An 18,901-nucleotide genomic window follows, 5' to 3' on the forward strand; every position below is an offset into this window, starting at 1 on the left:
AAGTTTTGATGTGTTACATTTCTATCTTCATTTGTCTCAAGATTTAAAAAATTTTTTCCCTTTAATTTCTTCATTGACCCATTGGTTATTTGGGAGTGTACTTAATTTCCATGTATTTGCAAATTTTTCAAAATTCCTCGTTATTGATTTCTAATTTCATATCATTGTGGTCAGAAAGTATATCTGATATAACTTCAGCCTTCTTGACTTTGTTACAACTTGTTTTGTAGCCTAACATATGATGTATCCTGTAGAATGTCTCATGTACAATTGAGAAGAATGGTACTTTTCTGCTTGTAGATAAAATATTCTATATATGCCTGTTAGGTCCCCTTGGTCTAAAGTATAGTTTAAGTTCGATGTGTTCTTATTGATTTTCTCCCTGGACAATCTGTCCACTGCTGAAGGTAGGGTGTTGAAGTCCCCTAGTATTATTGTATTAGTCTCTCTTTCCTTCAGATCTATTAACATTTGTTTTATATATTTAGTTGCTCAAATATTGGGTGCATATGTTTACAATTGTTATATCATCTTGATAAGTTGACTCCTTCATCATTACATAATGACTTTCTTATTTTCTTTCTTTCTTTTTGTTTCTTTTGTTTTTTGTTTTAGTTTTTGTTTTGGAGACAGGGTCTTGCTCTGTCACCCAGGCTGGAGTGCACTAGTGCAATCATGGCTCGCTGCAGCCTCAACCTCCTGGGCTCAGGCAATCCCCCCAAGTAGCTGAGATGACAGGCATGTACCATCACATCTGACTAATTTTTTTTAGTTATTTATAGAGACAGGATTGCCCTATGTTGCCCAGGCAGGTCTCAAACTTCTGGGCTCAAGCAATACTTTCACCTCAGCCTCCCAAAGTGTTGGGATTACAGATGTAAGCCACCATGCCTGGTTTTATCATGACCTTTTTTGCCTTGTTTTATATTATTTGATTCAAACTGTATCTCATCTGATGTAAGTACACCTATGCTTTCTTTCTTTCATTTCCATTTGCATGAAATATCTTTTTCTATCTTTTCACTTTCAGTCTATGTGTTTCCTTAAAAGTGAAGTGAGTGTCTTGCAAGCCGCATATACTTGGTTCATGTTTTTTAAATTCGTTCAGCCACTCTATGTCTTTTGATTGGAGATTTAATTTATTTACACTTAATATAATTACTGATAGGTAAGTACTTTCTAAAACCATTTTGTTTATTGTTTTCTGGTTGTCTGTAGATTCTTTATTCCTTTCTTTCTCTCTTACTGTCTTCCTTTGTGATTAGGTGATTTTCTCTAGTGATACACTTTGATTCCTCTTTATCTTTTGTGTAATCATTGTAAGTTTTTGCTTTGTGGTTAACATGAAGTTTACACAAAACATCTTATAACAGGCTATTTTAAGCTGATAACAACTCAATTTTGATTGCCTACAAAAACTGCACTTTTACTTTGCTCCCTCATTTAAATGTTTGATGTCAGAGTTTACATGTTTTATATAGTGTATACTCTAACAAATTATTGTAGCTACTATTTTTTTGACTATATATTTACTTTACCAGTGAGTTTTATACTTTCTTATATTTTTATATTATTAGTTAGCATTTACTTCTTTCAGCTTGAGCATTTCTTGTAAGACAGGTCTGGTGGTAATGAATGTATTCATCTTTTGTTTTCCCGGGACAGTCTTTATCTCTCCTTTATTTCTGAAAGACAGTTTTGCCAAGAAAAATATTCTTGGTTGTCAGGTTTCTTTTTCTTCCTTTGGCACTTTGAATATTTCATCTCATTCTCTCCTGATCTGTAAGGTTTCTGCTAAAAAGTCCACTGCTATCCTTATTAAAACTCCCTCATATGTTAGTTGCTTCTTTTCTTTTATTGCTTTCAGGATTCTCTCTTTGTCCTTGAATCTTGACAGCTTGATTATAGTATGTTTTGGTGTAGTCCTGTTTGCACTGAATCTGATTGGAGACCATTGACCTTCTTGTACCTGGAAACTTATGTCTTTCACCAGATTGGCAAAGTTTTATACTATTATCTCTTTAAATTAACTTTCTACTTTTGTCTTTCTCTTCCCTTTTATGAATTCCTGTGATTCAAATATTTGCTCTTTTGGTGTGTTTCATAAATCCTGTAAGCTTTCTTCATGACTTTTCATTCTCTTTTCTTTTTCTTCTCTGACTGTATTTCAAATAACCTGTCTTTGAGTTCATATTCTTTCTTCTGCATGATCAATTCTGCTGTTGATGCTCTCTGATGCCTTTTTAAATTTCCTTCATTGTATTTTTCAGCTCCAGAATTTGTTTGATTTTTTAAATAATTTCAATATCTCTGTTAAACTTTCTCATTTTGGTCATTTATTGTCTCCCTAATTTTAGTGAATTGTTTCCTATATTTTCTTAAGGTTTGCTGAGATTCCTTAAAACAATTATTTTGAATTCTGCATAAGGCAGTTTGTTATCTCCATTGCTTTGGGGTCTGCTATGGGGAGATTATTGTGTTCTTTTGGTCATGTTGTGTCTCTTTGGTTTTTATGTTTCTTGTTGCCTTACATTTATGTCTGTGCATTTGAGAAAGTAGAAACTATTCTAGTCTTTGCAGGCTGACTTTGTCTGGGAAAGCCTTTCACCCTATTTAAAGATTCTAAGATGGCCATCTGGCATGGTGCAAGGGCAGGCTTGCTGCTAGAGTCCTCAAGCAGGCTAGTCTGGTGCCTAGGACAACCAGTGGGCAGGTCTGTGCTGGGGGAAACCTTGAGCCAGAATCTGCAGGGCTCTACATCACTGATGCAGGCTTCTTCAGGCACTTCAGTAGGCATGAAGCCCAGTGCTATTGAAGCCAGCTTGCTGCTGGGATGGGCCTCAAACCCAGTGCCACTTGGTCCAGTTTGGCACTCGGTCTGGTCTGGATCGTGGGGTCACTGAGGCTGAAATAGTGCTGTAGGAGGCTGGAGACTGAGTTCACAGGGCTGGCCTGAGTCCTGGGGCTGCAGGATTTAGGTTGGGGTCAGAGTGAGCTTGGAGGTTCAGACCATGGGTACTGGCTAGAGTCTGGGGCTTTGGGAGCTGGGTTTTACTGAAGTCGGTTCTGTGGTTTGGGTGTAAGGCAAAGTCTAGTGCTCACTTCCTTCTCCTTTCCCCAAGCATATTGTATCTTTCTCAATGCTGTGCTTCCTGGAGTTGGGGAAGATGACACAGTGAAACTTTTCTTCCTGCCCCTTTCAATGTGCTCTTTCTTATTTCTGTGTTACACTCAGGTGCTGTGATCTTTCATCTGGTTTCCTCAGCTCTTGCAAAGGTATTTTCATGCATAGGTCGTTGTTCACATCAGTGTTTCTGCAGGGGAAGGAGGGCTGGAGAGTCCTATTCTCCCATCTTGCTCTACTTCTCCTCAATTTTCTAATTATATCTTTATTTTTCTATAAGGGCAAAACTTTCCTTGGTTTTCTCATACTAACTGCCTACACTCATCCAAGACACACAGACTTTGTTCACAGCCTCTGGCTGCTTTTAACAGGTATGAGATGGAAGGGAAAAAGAGAGTGAGTCTTTTTAACAGAGGGACTGTCCCTGGTTAGAGAATGCAAGAAGAAAGAATACAAAAGAGGTCAGCTAGGGAATATTAAATAACAAAACACAGTTGACCTCTGGACACTGTGGGAGGTTAGGGGTACCAGTGCCCCATGCAGTCAAACATTTGCACATAACTTTTACCTTCCCCAAAACTTAACAACTGCTGTTGACCAGAAGCCTTACTGATAACATAAACAGATGATAACACATATTTTCCATACGTATTATGTGCTGTATTCTCACAATGAAGTAAGATCTCCAAAGGAAAATGTTATTAAGACAATCATAAGGAAGAGAAAATATATTTACTATTCATTAAGTGGCAATAGGTAATCATAAAGACCTTCATCCTCATCATTGAGTAGTTTGAGAAGGAGGAAGGAGAGGAGGGGTTGGTCTTGCTGTCTGAGGGGTGGCAGAGGTGGAAGAAAATCTGCATACAAGTGGACTCATGTAGTTCAAGCCCCTGTTGTTGAAGGGTCAACCGTGTATGAGTGAGACAGATTTTAGATAAAGTGACATGGTATCCATACATTGCCATGTTGTGGAGTTGTTGAATAGAAATATGTTGCAAGTTACTTTTCAGAAGTTATCATGAAAACGTAGAAATTATGCATGATGCTGCTTGTCAGATTTGCAAAGGAAGGAAGCCCAGGTGAAAGACCTTCAGGAAGGAATGGCAAGTGGAGGGCCTCTGGTGTGGTAGACAATGGCACTGGAAGAGACCTTTCGTAATGACGGGAATGTTTGAGATGAGGAAGTTATAGAAAGACAAAAAGTGATATAGCACTCACACATCAGATGCAAAAGTATTTTTGAAAAAAAAGTGACATAGAAGAAGCTTGCAGAGGTAACGTTAATAATTAAGAAATAAAGGCCGACTCAAAGCAGGTAGGAAATGTAACAGAGATGCAACATTACATATGGGACAACAGGCCTGGCACGAGGTGAGGCAGGGAGGCCCCCAGGGCACAGCATGTAAGGAGATCTCACTTGGCATGTGAGACTGAGCTTCCTTACATTTCATGGCATCCCATAGCACCACCTTCACCTCGCCCTAGTTCTGTCTCTAAGAGACAATAATTTTTAAAAAGTGTAGATAAAAAGACTATGAATAGAAAAAATATAGAGGGAAATAAATACCAAGAAATAGGAAAAATGGAGGGAGGCACAAAGAGAAGTATGCAGAAAATGAGTTAAAGGACAATGAATGAAAAATTGATAGAGAGTGGATCATGCAAAGAAGGGAAGAGAGAAGACAAATCAAGACGTTCTCTGATCTGAGGAGATAAGAGCTAGAAAGGAGGCACAGGGTGTCCTATTACTATGGAGAAAGATCAGCTGCCCCCTTATCGAAATGGCCCCTGTGACTCCACCTCCACCCCCAGATTACGATAAGCCTCTCCTCAGGCATCACTTCCTCTCCATGGCTCAATCACCATCTAAGATCTGTTGATTTCTAAACATACATCTCCAGCTCAGGCCTGTCCTCTTGACTCCCTTCCCCAATTGCCTGAAGACCTTTATTTAAAGACCTGAAGAACATCTCTCTTTGGAAGCTGCATCTGTCATCTATTGCTGTGTCATGTAACAAACTATCCTGAAACTTAGTGGCTTAAGACAATCATCATTTCATTTGCCACTTCTGTCAATCCCAACTTTAAAATATCTCTAACTTGTCCATTTCTCTTCATCCCCAGCACGAATACCCTAATCTAGACCCCTGTCACTCTCACTAAAATTAGAGGAACAGTCTCCTGTCTGGCCCCCAATCTTGCTCCTCTCAAGTCTGCACTTCAGCTGAATGGACTTTTCCAAAATAGAAACCAGTTGATATGACTTTCCTGTTTGAAACCCAGTGCCTTCGTGTGGCCCTTAGCAGTAGATCAACACTGCTTGGAGTGGTGAATTGAAGGATGTCTACCACGCACCTGCGTGTTCCCCATCACCCACCTCTCGCCCTTTCATGCCACATTCCCACCACACTAAGCTTCCTTTACTTACTGGAATTTGCCAAGCTCTCTTTCTTTCATCTCTGCCTTTATATATGCTTTTGGGAAAACAGTTTGGGGTAATCTTCCAAAGGTGAAAATATACATACCCTATAACCCAACAATTATATTCCTCAGCAGAAACCAACAGAAATGTGTTTTATGTCACCAAAACACATAGAAAAGAATGCTCAAGGCAACATTATTCATAGAAGCCAAATGCTTGAAATTGCACAAATGAATAAATAATTCATGGCTTATTTCTATAATGGAATACTATCTAGTAGTGAAAATAATTATACAAAATGAATACAGATGACTTTCACAAGCATGTTGAGTAAAATATCCATACAATTTTGGGGGATTTGGCTTCTTTTGGGAGATCTATATATATTGAGAGAGAGGTAAAGGGAGAGAGAAAGAGTGGAGAGAAAAGAGATTATTCCATTTTTATAAATTACACAACAAGCAAAATTAACCTTAGTGTTGGAAACCTCGATGGTAGTTGTCTTTGCGCAAGTTAGTGGAAACAGTTAGTGGGAAGTGTCACCAGGAGGTGTCTGGGGTATTGGTAATCTGTTTCTTGATCAAAGTGATTTACTTCCTTCGTGATCATTCAAAACCCACTTTTATTCATGTGTCTTATACTGCAATTATAATTTTTATTTTTTTTTAAAAAAAGCAAAATATTAACCATCAAAGAATGAGAAGAGTAGGTAAAGGGAAAGGTAAAAAACAAAACAGAGCCAAGAGAGGCACAAAGGAAGGGACAGAGGTGAGCAAAAGGAAAAACACGGAGGTGGGGTGAAGGTCTAGCCCCAGCAGTGAAATTGCAGAGAGGGGGAGTTATTAATGATAGTGAAGGAGGTCCACTGAGGAGACAAATGAAAATTCTTCATTTATTACAATTAGGCCCAGAGGCAGAGCTACACAACCATGGAATCCAAATTAATTCCTGTTCTGTGCGACTGGTGGATATAAAAAAGGAAAAGCCATTTTCTATTTCAAAAGTTGAGTGCCAAGCCCAAGCAAGAACTCATCATAACCAGGCATCTGACATAATAGGTAAGGCTGACTGGGAGAATTTGTAACTGTGAGTCACAGGTTACCAGGTAAGGGGCTCGGGGACTTCATCAGGGACCATCGGGGCAGTGCAGGTAGCCTGGGATGGAGGCAGGAAGGGAAAGGGGCTGGCACCTGATGCAGTGAGTCTTCAGCTTGACAGAAGAAAGTCCTTAGGAGTTGGGAAAATACCAGAAGACAGAAATGGAGGTAATCAGTAAGAATGTCAGAGAGGCTATTTCTGAAGTCAGAGAGGGCTGGGCCTGATGGCTCATGCCTGTAACCCCAGAACTTTGTGAGGCTAAGGCGGGCGGATCGCTTGAGTCCAGGAGCTCAAGATCAGCCTGGGCAACATGGCGAAACCCCATCTCTACAAAAAATATAAAAATTAGCCAGACAAGGTGACACATGTCTGTAGTCCCAGCAACTTAGGAAGCTGAGGCAGGAGCATCGTTTGAGCCTGGGATGCGGAAGTTGCAGTGAGCCAAGATTCCGCCACTGCACTCCAGCTTGAGCAACAGAGCAAGACTCTGTCTCAAAAAAGAAAAAAAAAAAGGAAAAAATAAATAAAAAATAAAAAAGAGAGGAAGGCATGGGAGAGGAGTTAAAAAAAAAATCAGAGAGCCAAGATATTCACAAGAGGAGATGGGGAGGGAAACACATCAAGACAAAGAGAGGTATAAAGAGACACCATCGCTGGAAACAGAGGCAGAAGCAGGGGAGATGGCAGAACAAAGAGGAAAGATGAGAAGTAAAATGAGAGTGAAAGAAAAAAATAGAATGAGGGTTGGGGTAAGAACAGTGTCAGTGGATGGGCACAACTGCCTTCTGTGTGTCAATTTTATCAGCTTTTGGTTAAGAACTTGGAACAAACTGCAGGTGGCATGCATTCAAGGAACACTCCAGGGTCTTGAGTCAACTTAGCTTCCTGGGTCTTCCTAGTGCTGTCATTGTGGAATTTCCTGGTGCATGGACTCCTTGGTCACACCCTAAGACTCTTAATGGTTTTTGCTCCTTTGTGCAGTCATCAGCAGTGAGGACTCTGAAGGATCCACTGACGTTGATGAGCCCTTAGAAGTCTTCATCTCAGCACCGAGAAGTGAGCCTGGTAAGGAAGTTTGGGAGAGCAAGACTTGGGCTGTGGGAATCTGATTTAAGAGCTACTGTTTCCTGAGGCATTTTATTCTGAGCTCATTCTGTACAATGGATCCAGTTTATCCTGGGATCCCATTCTTTGCATTAATTTTACTTGACCGTTTTGGAAAATGCAGGGAGACAAGAAATTGTTATAAACTTATTTTTGAGAATTAGCCTTCTTTCTTGATGGATTCTATTAATCAATATTCATACCCATACATTGATTATATAGTAGGAATAGGCTAGCCAAGTGATGAGTTTGTTTTTAAAACTAACTAGTTGCTATGCCTATATAGTGTTAGATTTATATAGTGATTTTATAGAGAACAGAAAACTAAATATTCCTTTATGGGAAGATCTTATTGTCATCTGATCACAAACTTTGAATAGGGTCAAAAGACATCTCATCCAACTATCTGGTGTTGGCAAAAACAAACACCTGAGATAAAGTATTCTGAAACTTGAAGTATTGTTTCTGATAGAGTTCTTCAGCAAGTCATAGCACATTTAGTGATTTTTTGAAAGACTTTTGCAAATTATCTTATTTTTAAATTTACAATAACCTTAAAGGGGTAAACAGAAGAGAGATTCTCGTCCTTGTTTCCTAGATGAGAGAACACAATTGCATAAATGTTTCAAAGTCATCTCCAAAATCTCATGGTAAATTAAAGGAAAGACAAGACTAGCATCCTGGATTCTGAGTTACTTCCTTTGTGAAATGAAAGAGAGAAACATTATTAAAATCTTGTATTATCTCAATCCTATTTGCAGCATGAGTTGTCATAAGATTTATAACATAAATACTTATCATAACATAAGTATGCAAATTGGTTGATTTGTTTTGCCCTTTACTTTCTAGATCCAGAGGATATTAGAAATATGCCACTTTAGGGAAAATACACTAGGGAAAGACCTAAGAGCAAAGAAGAACCTCATCTTGATGTTATAAAATAACAATGTAATAATACATTCATTCTAATTGCTCACTGTATCTTTCAAAGTAAAATGTAAATTTGCATTAGTTTTTAGACAATATGTACTCTAACTTTGAACTCAGTGTAAGCAATCTGCTCTAAAAAATAGTCCCAAAATATGTCTTTGGCTCAAATACATGAGGAGATTATTTCTCAGCCTTGTAAACAATTCAGGAAGGCACTGGGTTGGTGGGAGGTAGAAAAAGCTCACGAATTTAACAGAAGATCTTCAAGGTCCCCCTGCATGAAAAATAGAAGCAGAAACAAAGGAAATGTGGAATGGCAAGCAGAAGGGATAAGAAGTAAAAGAAGCGTGGGAAAGCAAAGGCCAAGCAAGGCAAAGTTTCCCTCTGGGGACAAGAATGGAGTATCACTAACCCACAATGAAGGTTAGTTGAAAGGAAAGACAAGCATGGCCTGTGTACAGGCGAGGACTTGCACGGATTTTCAAGGTTTTCTAGGTTTTCTTATTAGGGAATTTCCTACTGAATTGATTCCTTGGTCACACACTGAGACCTCTAAAGAATCCCATTCTTTTGTGCAGTGATCAATAATGACAACCCTTTAGAATCAAATGATGAAAAGGAGGGCCAAGAAGCCACTTGCTCACGACCCCAGATTGTACCAGGTAAGAATATTAGAGTTGCAACCCGAGACTGTAGAATATACAGAGTACAAATCCAGAGCTCTGTTTTCTTGATTAATTTCATTCTGAGTGGTCTCCTTATGCCTTGATTCCATAAATTCTAGAATATCACTTTCTACATTTAACCTCTCTGGCCCTGTTGAGAAATGGAAGACATTAGGAAGGTGTTATAAACTCTTGTTTAACTGGATTGGTTCAATCGATTGATACATTGAAAATGTAGCAAAAATATGCTAGTAAAATAACAGTCTTTTTAACAACAAACTATCAAGAGTTATTATTTCAAGAGTTGAAATAATGTACTTATTCTCTACTACTACCCTTTATATTTGATAGAGCATGATAAGCACAGTCTTCCTTTGTTCATTGATAATATTGTCTTAATCACAAGCTCAGAAAGTCTTCAAAGAATACTTTGTGCTGCTATTTAATTATTAATGGCAAAAAAAAAAGTGACTTCAACTACACCCAAACCCAAATTATAGTTCACTTATTGGCTTACATTGTGATTTTTCACAGGGCTTTTGAAAATGACCCTTCATTTCCCCATCACAAAAACCTTAACAGGGAGGTAGGGTAACTAGTTTATCCCTGCTTTATATGTGAGAAAATGGGAGCTAGTGGTGTTTAAGAGTCATTTATGACCAGGCGCAGTGGCTCACACCTATAATCCCAGCACTTTGGGAGGCTAAGGCAGGTAGGTGGCTTGAGCTCAGGAGTTGAGATCAGCCTGGACAACATGGAGAAACTCCATCTCTACCAAAAATACAAAAATTAGCCAGGCATGGGCCGGGTGCAGTGGCTTACTCCTATAATCCCAGCACTTTGGGAGGCGGAGGCAGGCAGATGATGAGATTAGGAGTTCGAGACCATCCTGGCCAATATGGTGAAACCCTGTCTCTACTAAAAATACAAAAATTAGCCAGGCATGGTGGCGCTTGCCTATAGTCCCAGCCACTCGGGAGGCTGAGGCAAAAGAATCACTTGAACCCAGGAGAGGGACGTTGCAGTGAGCCAAGATCATGCCACTGCACTCCAGCCTGGGTGACAGAGCAAGACTCCATCTCAAAAAAAAAAAAAAAAAAAAAAAAAAATTAGCCAGGCATGGTAGTGTGTGTGCACCTGTGATCCAGCTACTCGGGAGGCTGAGGTGAGAGAGTCACTGGAACCTGGGAGGTTGAGGCTGCAGTGAGTTACGATTGTGCCACTGCACTCTAGCCTGGGTGACAGAGACCCCGTCTCAAAAAAAATAAGTAAAAAAGAACGAGATCATGTATTTTGAGAGAACGTAAATGGAGCTGGAGGCTATTATCCTTAGCAAAGTAACACAGAAACAGAAAACCAAATACCATATGTTCTCACTTGTAAGTGGGATCTTAATAGTAAGAACTTATGAACACAAAGAAGGAAACAGCAGATGCTGGGGTCTACTTGAGGATGGAGGGTTGGAGGAGGGAGAGGAGAAGAAAAGATAACTATTGAGTACTGGGCTTAATACCTGGGTGATGAAATCATCTGTACAACAAACTCCTGTGACACACATTTACCCATGTGACAAACCTTCACATATACCCCCAAACCTAAAATAGAAGTTGAAAAAATTAATTAAAAAGAGGCGTTTCCAAATAATACACACAGAGGATTATGGGGAGAGCTGGGCAGGATCCCAACATTATGACCCTGAACCTCCAGAACTGGATTCACTAGAAGGATAGAGAGAAAAACGCTCATCAAAACTTTGTTATTGGCAGGGCACGATGGCTCAGGTCTGTAATCCCAGCATTTTGGGAGGCTGAGGCAGGCAGATCACCTGAGGTCAGGAGTTCTAGACCAGTCTGACCAACACAGTGAAACCCCGTCTTTACTAAAAATACAAAAATTAGCCGGGCTTGGTGGTGCACAACTATAATCCCAGCTACTCAGGAGGCTGAGGCAGGAGAATCACTGGAACCTGGGAGGCAGAAGCTACAGTGTACCAAGATTGCACCACTGCACTCCAGCCTGGGTGATAGAGCAAGACTCCATCTCAAAACAAACAAACAAAAAAAAACAACTTTGTTATTAACCCAAGCCCATTTGCCATGTCAGTTGTCATAGAATTTATAAGTCTCTTGCATACAAATAATGGGTTTCTCCCTTTTACTTTACAGAGCCCATGGATTTCAGAAAATTATCTACATTCAGAGAAAGTTTTAAGAAAAGAGGTAAGAGAAAGCTTTAGGAAAAGAGGTAAGAGAAAATAACTTCTCTTCATGGTTATAAATGAACAATATTTTCTACAAAAGAGTCAGTCTAATTCCTTGCTATATCCTTCAAAGTAAAATATAAATTTGCTTTAAATTTCAATGGTTCCTATTTTAGCTTTTGTATTAGGGAGGTTGGCTAACTGCTATAACATATGAACCCAAAGAAGTCAATGACCCCAACACAACAGAAGGTTTTTTATTTTTTTAGTAGAAGTTTATATTTTTTTCAACTGAATATTTCAAGGATTTTTAGATGAGGGAAAGGTTGGGCTCTGTTTCAAGCAGTTCTTCAGGGAAGCAGGCAAGTAGAAGATCTGCCTTCTCCCATCCTAGACTTTCATGGTTGCCCTGAGAGAGAAGCAAATTTACAAATAAATACAAATCCATATACAAAAACCACAACAAAACCATAAAGGGACAAGTAAAGAAAGATAATGTGGTGTAAGAAGACAGAGGGCCAAGACAAAGCAGAGATGCCCACTGGGGCTAAAATTTTCTCAGCCTCAGGCTCAGGTGACAGTAAGGGATAAAATACTAACCTTGAGCCACACAAATTTGAATGAAAAGGTAGATCATGGAGGTTTGAGGGCACGGACATTCTTGCCCTGAAGTTTCAGAGCATCACAAATTTTCCTAGTTTCCTTTTCATAGAATATTATTCTGACTTGGTTCCCTTATCATACATTGAGACCTCCAAAGGACATTTGCTCCTTTCTGCAGTGATAGGACAAGACCACGACTTTTCAGAATCCAGTGAGGAGGAGGCGCCCGCAGAAGCCTCAAGCGGGGCACTGAGAAGCAAGCATGGTGAGAAGGGTAAGAACAGCTCCCTTGACTTCAGGGCTCTGACTTCAGAGCACCTCTTCCCTGATGCACTGTGCTCTGAGCACACACAACAGCTATCCAGGAGCCAGTTCTCTGCATCTACCTCATCTGGCCATTTTGAAAAATGCAAAGAAAGAAGTCACTCTAAATTCAGGCTTAACAAGATGGTTGTGGTTGAGTGGCAGTGGCCTGTTTACTACATACTGCCTGTATTAGTCCATTTTCATGTTGCTGATAAAGACATACCTGAGACTGGGTAATTTACAAAAGAAAGAGGTTTAATGGACTTACAGTTCCACATGGCTGGGGAGGCCTCACAATCATGGCAGAAGGTGAAAAGCACGTCTCACATGGCGGCAGACAAGAGAAGAGAGCTTGTGCTGGGAAACTCCCCCTTATATAATCATTCAGATCTTGTGAGACTTATTCACTATCACAAGAACAGCACAGGAAAGATCTCTCCCCATGATTCAATTACGTGCCACCAGGCCCCTCCCACAACACATGGGAATTCAAGATGAGATTTGGGTGAGGACACAGCCAAACCATATCACTGCCAGACCTATTAACTCCAAAGTATTGGATTTATGTAGTGATTTCTACTTCTGCCCATTCTCTGTTTTGTAAAGAAAAGAAAGTACACTAGTCTGTTATTGCCTGATTTTGTCACCAACTTGTTCAAAATTCAAAGCTTCTGGTCATACTCTCTAGCTACTGACAGAAAGAAAGCCTCCTGTTTCTTACCATCAGATTCAATTCATAGCTTTTGACAGATGGCCCCCAACATGAAATTGGCCAAATAGTGATATTTGAAAATATATTTACAAATAAGATCTACTTGCATCTTTACAACAACCTAAAAGGTGGGCGAGATAACTATTGTTCCCCCCATTTGACAGATGGGGAAACTAAGGCACACTTAAGGATCTTTTTTCTTTGCACATCACATATGGAAAGTTATAGGAGGAGACAAGACTAACAACCCAAACTCTTAATAAACATTCATAATCCTCTATAAAACCTTCAAAGCCAGATGTACTTCAAAGTTCAAAAAATGTTTTATTATTTTAGAAAGACAATGTGGTTTATATTCTATATACAACAAAATACCCCAGTAGGATCCAGGGAAGAATCCCATTCTCAAATATACTAATGTTTATACAGCAAATTATATAAATATTCACACCAAATATGATAAGATTTTACATGGACTCATGGCAACTCAAGTCCAGACTCACTGCCAAATTAGTTAGCTGCAAACCTATGAAAACAATACTGGTTATTAAAATATCTTTGAGGCCAGGTGTGGTGGCTCATGCCTATAATCCCAACACTTTGGGAGGCTGAGGCAGGTGGATCTTTTGAGCCCAGGAGTTCAAGACCAGCCTAGGCAACATGGCAAAACCCCATTTCTACCAAAAAATGCAAAAAATTAGCTGGGCATGGTGGTGGTGCATGCCTGTAGTCCCAGTGATGTGGGAGGCTGAGGTGGAAGGATCATTTGAGCCTGGAAGGTCAAGACTGCAGTGAGCCAAGATTGCACCACTGCCCTCCAGCTTGGCTGACAGAGTGAGACCCTGTCTCAAAAAAAAAAAAAAAAAGTCATTGATTTTTGCAATTAGGGCTAAAGGATTGTGGGTCTGTGCTCCATTTGATAGTAATCTCTTTCCCTTAGATGGGAAGAGACAGAAATGATCCTCATAGAATATTTATAGTCCAAATTCTGTCAACAGTGTAAGCAGTCATAAGATTTATAGATCTTTTGGTTAGATATTATTGATTTGGTTTTCCTTTACTTTCTAGCTCCTATGACTTCTAGAAGTACATCTACTTGGAGAATACCCAGCAGGAAGAGACGTAAGAGCAATTAAAAACTCTTGATGTAACAAATGTCCTTCTTTGCTGCAAAAGCTACATTCACTTTTTATGTTATATCCTTTAAAATAAAAAATTAATTTGTTGGGATTTTAGATGATTTGCATTTTACATTTTCAATTAGATGAGTTGGGCTGGTATAAAACATAAGCCTGAAAATGTTCAAAGGCACAAGTGCAACATAAGTTTATTTTTCACTCACATAAATAGGATAAAGTAGTTCCTGAGTAGAGGGGGTGCCCACACAGTCATTCAGGGCCCAGCTGATGGGGGCTCTGACATCTTTAAGATGTTGCTTCCATGGTTCCCTTGGATAAGAAACTGAGATGGAAGCAGAAGTATGTGCAAACTAATAATGAAAGCCTAAGAAGCGTAAGAAACAACATCGTCCTAGGATTGTATTCAGAAAAGATTGAACCTTATGTATGTTCCTTTTATTTGATTATGCATGAATGAGATAGGAGAAAATGATGGAAGCATCCACACTGATCTGTTGACTTCACTAGCTGGGAGACCAGAGACAGAATAGGGTAGGAAAAGAGAGCTTTGGGGTTATATACATTTGCATTCATTGGTCTTCTTATGACAAGCATATATTGCTTTCTTAATCTGAAACCACCCAATGAAATGGATGATTTATAATAAATACATATTTTTCCCAAAGTTAAAAAAAAAAAAGAAGAAGAAACAATGTCATCCCCAGTCCCAGCCTCAGAGAGGGCTCCTGGAGCAATCTTGACCAACAGGTCAGATGATCAAAGCCAAAGGGTGGCCTAGTGGTGGGAATATTTCTCCCCCTCCTCCACAAGCTTCTCTTGTTCAGTTTTGCTTTTAAAGAATTCCCTGCTGGTTCCTAAGACTCAGACTAAGACTGTTAAGGAATTTTATTTTTTTCTGCAGGTTTCAGCAGTAGTGACTTTTCAGACCTGAGTAATGGAGAAGAGCTTCAGGAAGCCTGCAGCTCATCCCTAAGAAGAGGGTCAGGTAAAGAAGATTAGGATGCCAAGACTTGGCCTGCAGAATGTCAGGAATGTGAATTAAAAGCTGCTGTTTCCAGACGCTTTTTATTCTGAGCACCTTCACTACCTTGTATCCAGTTCATCTGGGAACTCCTTTTTGCATTTTAGAAAATGGAAAGAGGCAGGAAATTATGATAAACTCATGTTTAACAGGAAGAGTTTCACTGACTAAATGTATGTAATTATATTTTGTTGTTGTAGAAGAAATAAATAGCAAATTTGTGGTATCCTTTTTTTAAACCTGCTCTCATTCCTATTAACACTAAGATCTTAGATTTTTATAGTGATAAATGGGTTGACATCAATGTCGTTTGTAATTGTAAAGCCTCAAAAGACAACTGTTCCTACTATGTAATTATAGACAGAAATAAAAACTTCAGATCAAACACTCTCAAACGTTAGTATAGTTTTTGGTAGATGTCCCTCATCATGTAATTGGATTATATTGTGTTATTTCAATGTATTTTGGCAAATAAGATCTTATTTTGTCATCACAAAATTTTTAAGACATAGGCAGGCTAACTATACCCATTTTGGGGTGAGGAAATAGATGTACAGAAGTATTAGGGCCAAAAAACTAAAGAAACAATAGAAACTAGCAACCCAGGTGTCTCACGGTGGGTGACTGTTGTATGTAACAGACAGGAGGATAAGAGCTGTGTCATTTAAGTCAAAGTCCAAAGAAGATGCGCAAGGAACTCAGAATATTCACAGGAGACTATACCAGTGCCTGATGCAAGAAAGCTTATTTAACAACCACTGTGTGTGTGTGTGTGTACACATGCATATATTTGTTACATATAACATGTATACATACATAAACACACACATATGTGTACGTGTATATATATATTGGTTAATACATACAATCTTTAGGGGGAGGGAAAAATAAAAATCACAAACAGAGATAATAAGAATGGAACCAGCTATAATATATAATATACAAAATACCTAGAAAGATAGAAGCAAAATAGATAAACATAGAAATAAAGGAGAACAGAATATCATTGATGGAAACAGAAAAAGCAACACAGGAGACAAGAAAAATCAAAGGGAGATGAGCTCACCGAATCAAAGAGACAGAGACAAAAATGTATAGCAGCAGGGCAATGGGCAGAAAAATGAGAAGTGAGAAGGAGAACGAGGTGTGGCCAGATAGAGTAGGGCTGTGAGGTGTACTCATTGATGTAGGTGTATTTTTTTGTCAGTCCGTTTAAGCTCTGAAAATAGCTCAGCATGACCACATTGAGACAGGTTCCCTGGTTTCCTCGTCACTGTCTATAGTCTATTATTTCCTTGTTTGTCTTCATTGTCCTGTGAATTTAGAGCTCCTCCAATGAATACACAAAGAGAGTCAGAAGAGATGCAGCCCATTAGCTTGTGATGGAGAAGCCAATTATGATGTTCAGTGCATTATTAATTATCTTTTTTTTCCTACTTGCATGGAGGAAAAGCTCTTTTTTCTTTTCCTTACCTCTCCCCCAAAACATATGCACACACACATACACACCACACACACAAAGACTTGTGCACAGACTCGGGCTGCTTGCAACAGGTTTGAGGGAGCGAAAAGAAAAAGAAGAGCTGAGCTCCTGAATGGAGGGAGGAGACACTGAGTGGATAAAGGAGAAAGAATGGAGAAAGGTAGGCTAGAGTCACCAAATGAAAAGATATGGGTCAGCTTCAAGTTTTTCTAAGTGGACAAGGAATTCAAATATTCCAGGTAGGGGAATTTTGTGGGGGAGGGAGGGATAATTTTCAACACACTTCTCAGAAATTGTACCAGAAACGTGAAAATAAAGTTGCTGATTGATTGACAGCCTTGCAAGGTAGAAAGCTCATAAAGAACAGACAAAGGTAATAGAGATGGCTATGTGGTCAGTGTCCAAACAGCAGGCATTTGGTGATGAAAGTAATAACCTGTGAGATAAAGATGAATATAGATGAAGAAAATGTGGATAAAGACAAAGATTGAAATTACAAAAAGAGTCAAGATCAAGATAAGGGCCAGGCGCAGTGGCTCATGCCTGTAATCCCAGCATTTTGGGAGGCCGAGGTGGGCGGATCACGAGGTCAGGAGATCAAGACCATCCTGGCTAAAACGGTGAAACCCCATCTCTACTAAAAACAAAAAAAAATTAGCCAGGCATGGTGGCGGGTAGCTGTAGCTCCAGCTACTCAGGAGGCTGAGGCAGGAGAATGGTGTGAACCTTGGAGGCAGGTCTTGCAGTGAACCGAGATCGCACCACTGCACTCCAGCCTGGGCGATCGAGCAAGACTCCGTCTCAAAAAAAAAAAAAAAAAAGTCAAGATAAGATTCAGAGAAACAAGCTAGAAGAGAGAACAGAAGGAGGAAGTGATAGTAGAAAGAAGTTCACCTCAATAATAAAACTAGATCTCAAGATATAAACAGAAAAACAGGTGGAATGAGATACACTCAAAGGGTGATGAGTGGTGTAAAAAATTAGGTACAACAAGAAGTATGTAGAGAAAGAATTAAAAGATGAGAGAAAAATGGAGGCAAGAAGGGGGAAGTGTAAATGGGAGAGAAGAGAATGATGGAGAAATTGTAGGAGCTGAAATGACCATGAGATAAAAGCAACTTTAGCACAAGGCATGATTCATAATAGCAGTAAGTTTTCAGAATAAGGTGTCCCCTGGCCCCTCTGACTCACCCAGATTACAAAAGGCCTCACCCAGGCATTTCATCCACTCCTGTGATTTCAGTCACCACCCACAACCTCATGATTCCTACATGTTTATCTCCAGCCAGCCCTGTCTTCTAAACTCATTCATCCAAGTGTCAGAAGGCTCCTGTTGGAGGTCCTGAAGGCCTTAGACTTCACCACTTGGATGTTACTCAAGACCTTCAAGCTTAACACCTCCAAAGCTGAGCACATCATCTTTTTCCCTAAAACCAGCCTTTGCTCCTCCAGTGTTCTTCATCACTGAAACAAACTATTAATTGACCCTTTATTTCAAGATGAAATTCTCAGGGTTATTTATGAACAGAAGGGACAAATACAGTGAGAAACCACAAAAGAAAAAGAGATTTCAGATGTAGAGCCCATCCCTTAATTTAGCTGTGGGGAGTGGGTAGTCACTAATGTTGGGGGAAAGGAGAATCTTTGAAGGGGAGTGGGCACAAATAAAAATGTTTACAAATCACAATTTAGGATCACCGCCACAAGAACCTGAAAATAAGAAGTGCTCCTGTGTCATGTGTTTTCCAAAAGGTGTGCCAAGAAGCCAAGAAGCAAGGACTGAAAGTAGTCAAGCATCTGACATGATGGGTAAGGCTACCCTAGGGTCTTGGGATGGAAGTGGCTCAGTGGATATCACAGACACTGGGTAGGGATGTGGGAAGTGATCAGAGTTGAAGTAAAGCATCAAACAGCCTCTGGATCACCAACAGGAAGTGGGCCCACAGGCCCCAAGCTTCAGAATTTCAAAAGTCTGAAATCGTAGTCCCGGTTTCCTGCTGCACTTGACTGTGAGCAGACTGAGACAAAGAACAGGTTTGGTGCTGCCAGAATCCTGTTCTCTACATTTGCTTAACCCGACCCTTTTGGGAA

At 39.7% G+C, this 18,901-nt stretch overlaps 1 protein-coding gene across 26 annotated transcripts in view; it reads left to right on the forward strand.

Moving 5' to 3' along the window:
• SP100 (SP100 nuclear antigen) overlaps nt 1-18,901 on the forward strand; it is a 132,093-nt gene that overhangs the window by 41,110 nt on the left and 72,082 nt on the right. For 11 of the 26 annotated variants that reach the window (XM_034955327.4, XM_055109192.2, XM_034955331.3 and 8 more), the window contains 8 exons: nt 6,455-6,607; nt 7,629-7,712; nt 9,260-9,343; nt 11,512-11,565; nt 12,328-12,423; nt 14,236-14,289; nt 15,208-15,291; nt 18,503-18,619. In XM_034955327.4, coding sequence (XP_034811218.2) covers nt 6,455-6,607; nt 7,629-7,712; nt 9,260-9,343; nt 11,512-11,565; nt 12,328-12,423; nt 14,236-14,289; nt 15,208-15,291; nt 18,503-18,619 — 726 coding nt within the window. The remainder of the gene's footprint in view (nt 1-6,454; nt 6,608-7,628; nt 7,713-9,259; nt 9,344-11,511; nt 11,566-12,327; nt 12,424-14,235; nt 14,290-15,207; nt 15,292-18,502; nt 18,620-18,901) is intronic. The other 15 variants (XM_003845958.5, XM_063595590.1, XM_063595589.1 and 12 more) reach the window with 3 other exon arrangements.

Source organism: Pan paniscus, chromosome 13 (genome assembly GCF_029289425.2).
Source record: "Pan paniscus chromosome 13, NHGRI_mPanPan1-v2.0_pri, whole genome shotgun sequence".
Lineage (NCBI taxonomy): Eukaryota > Metazoa > Chordata > Mammalia > Primates > Hominidae > Pan > Pan paniscus.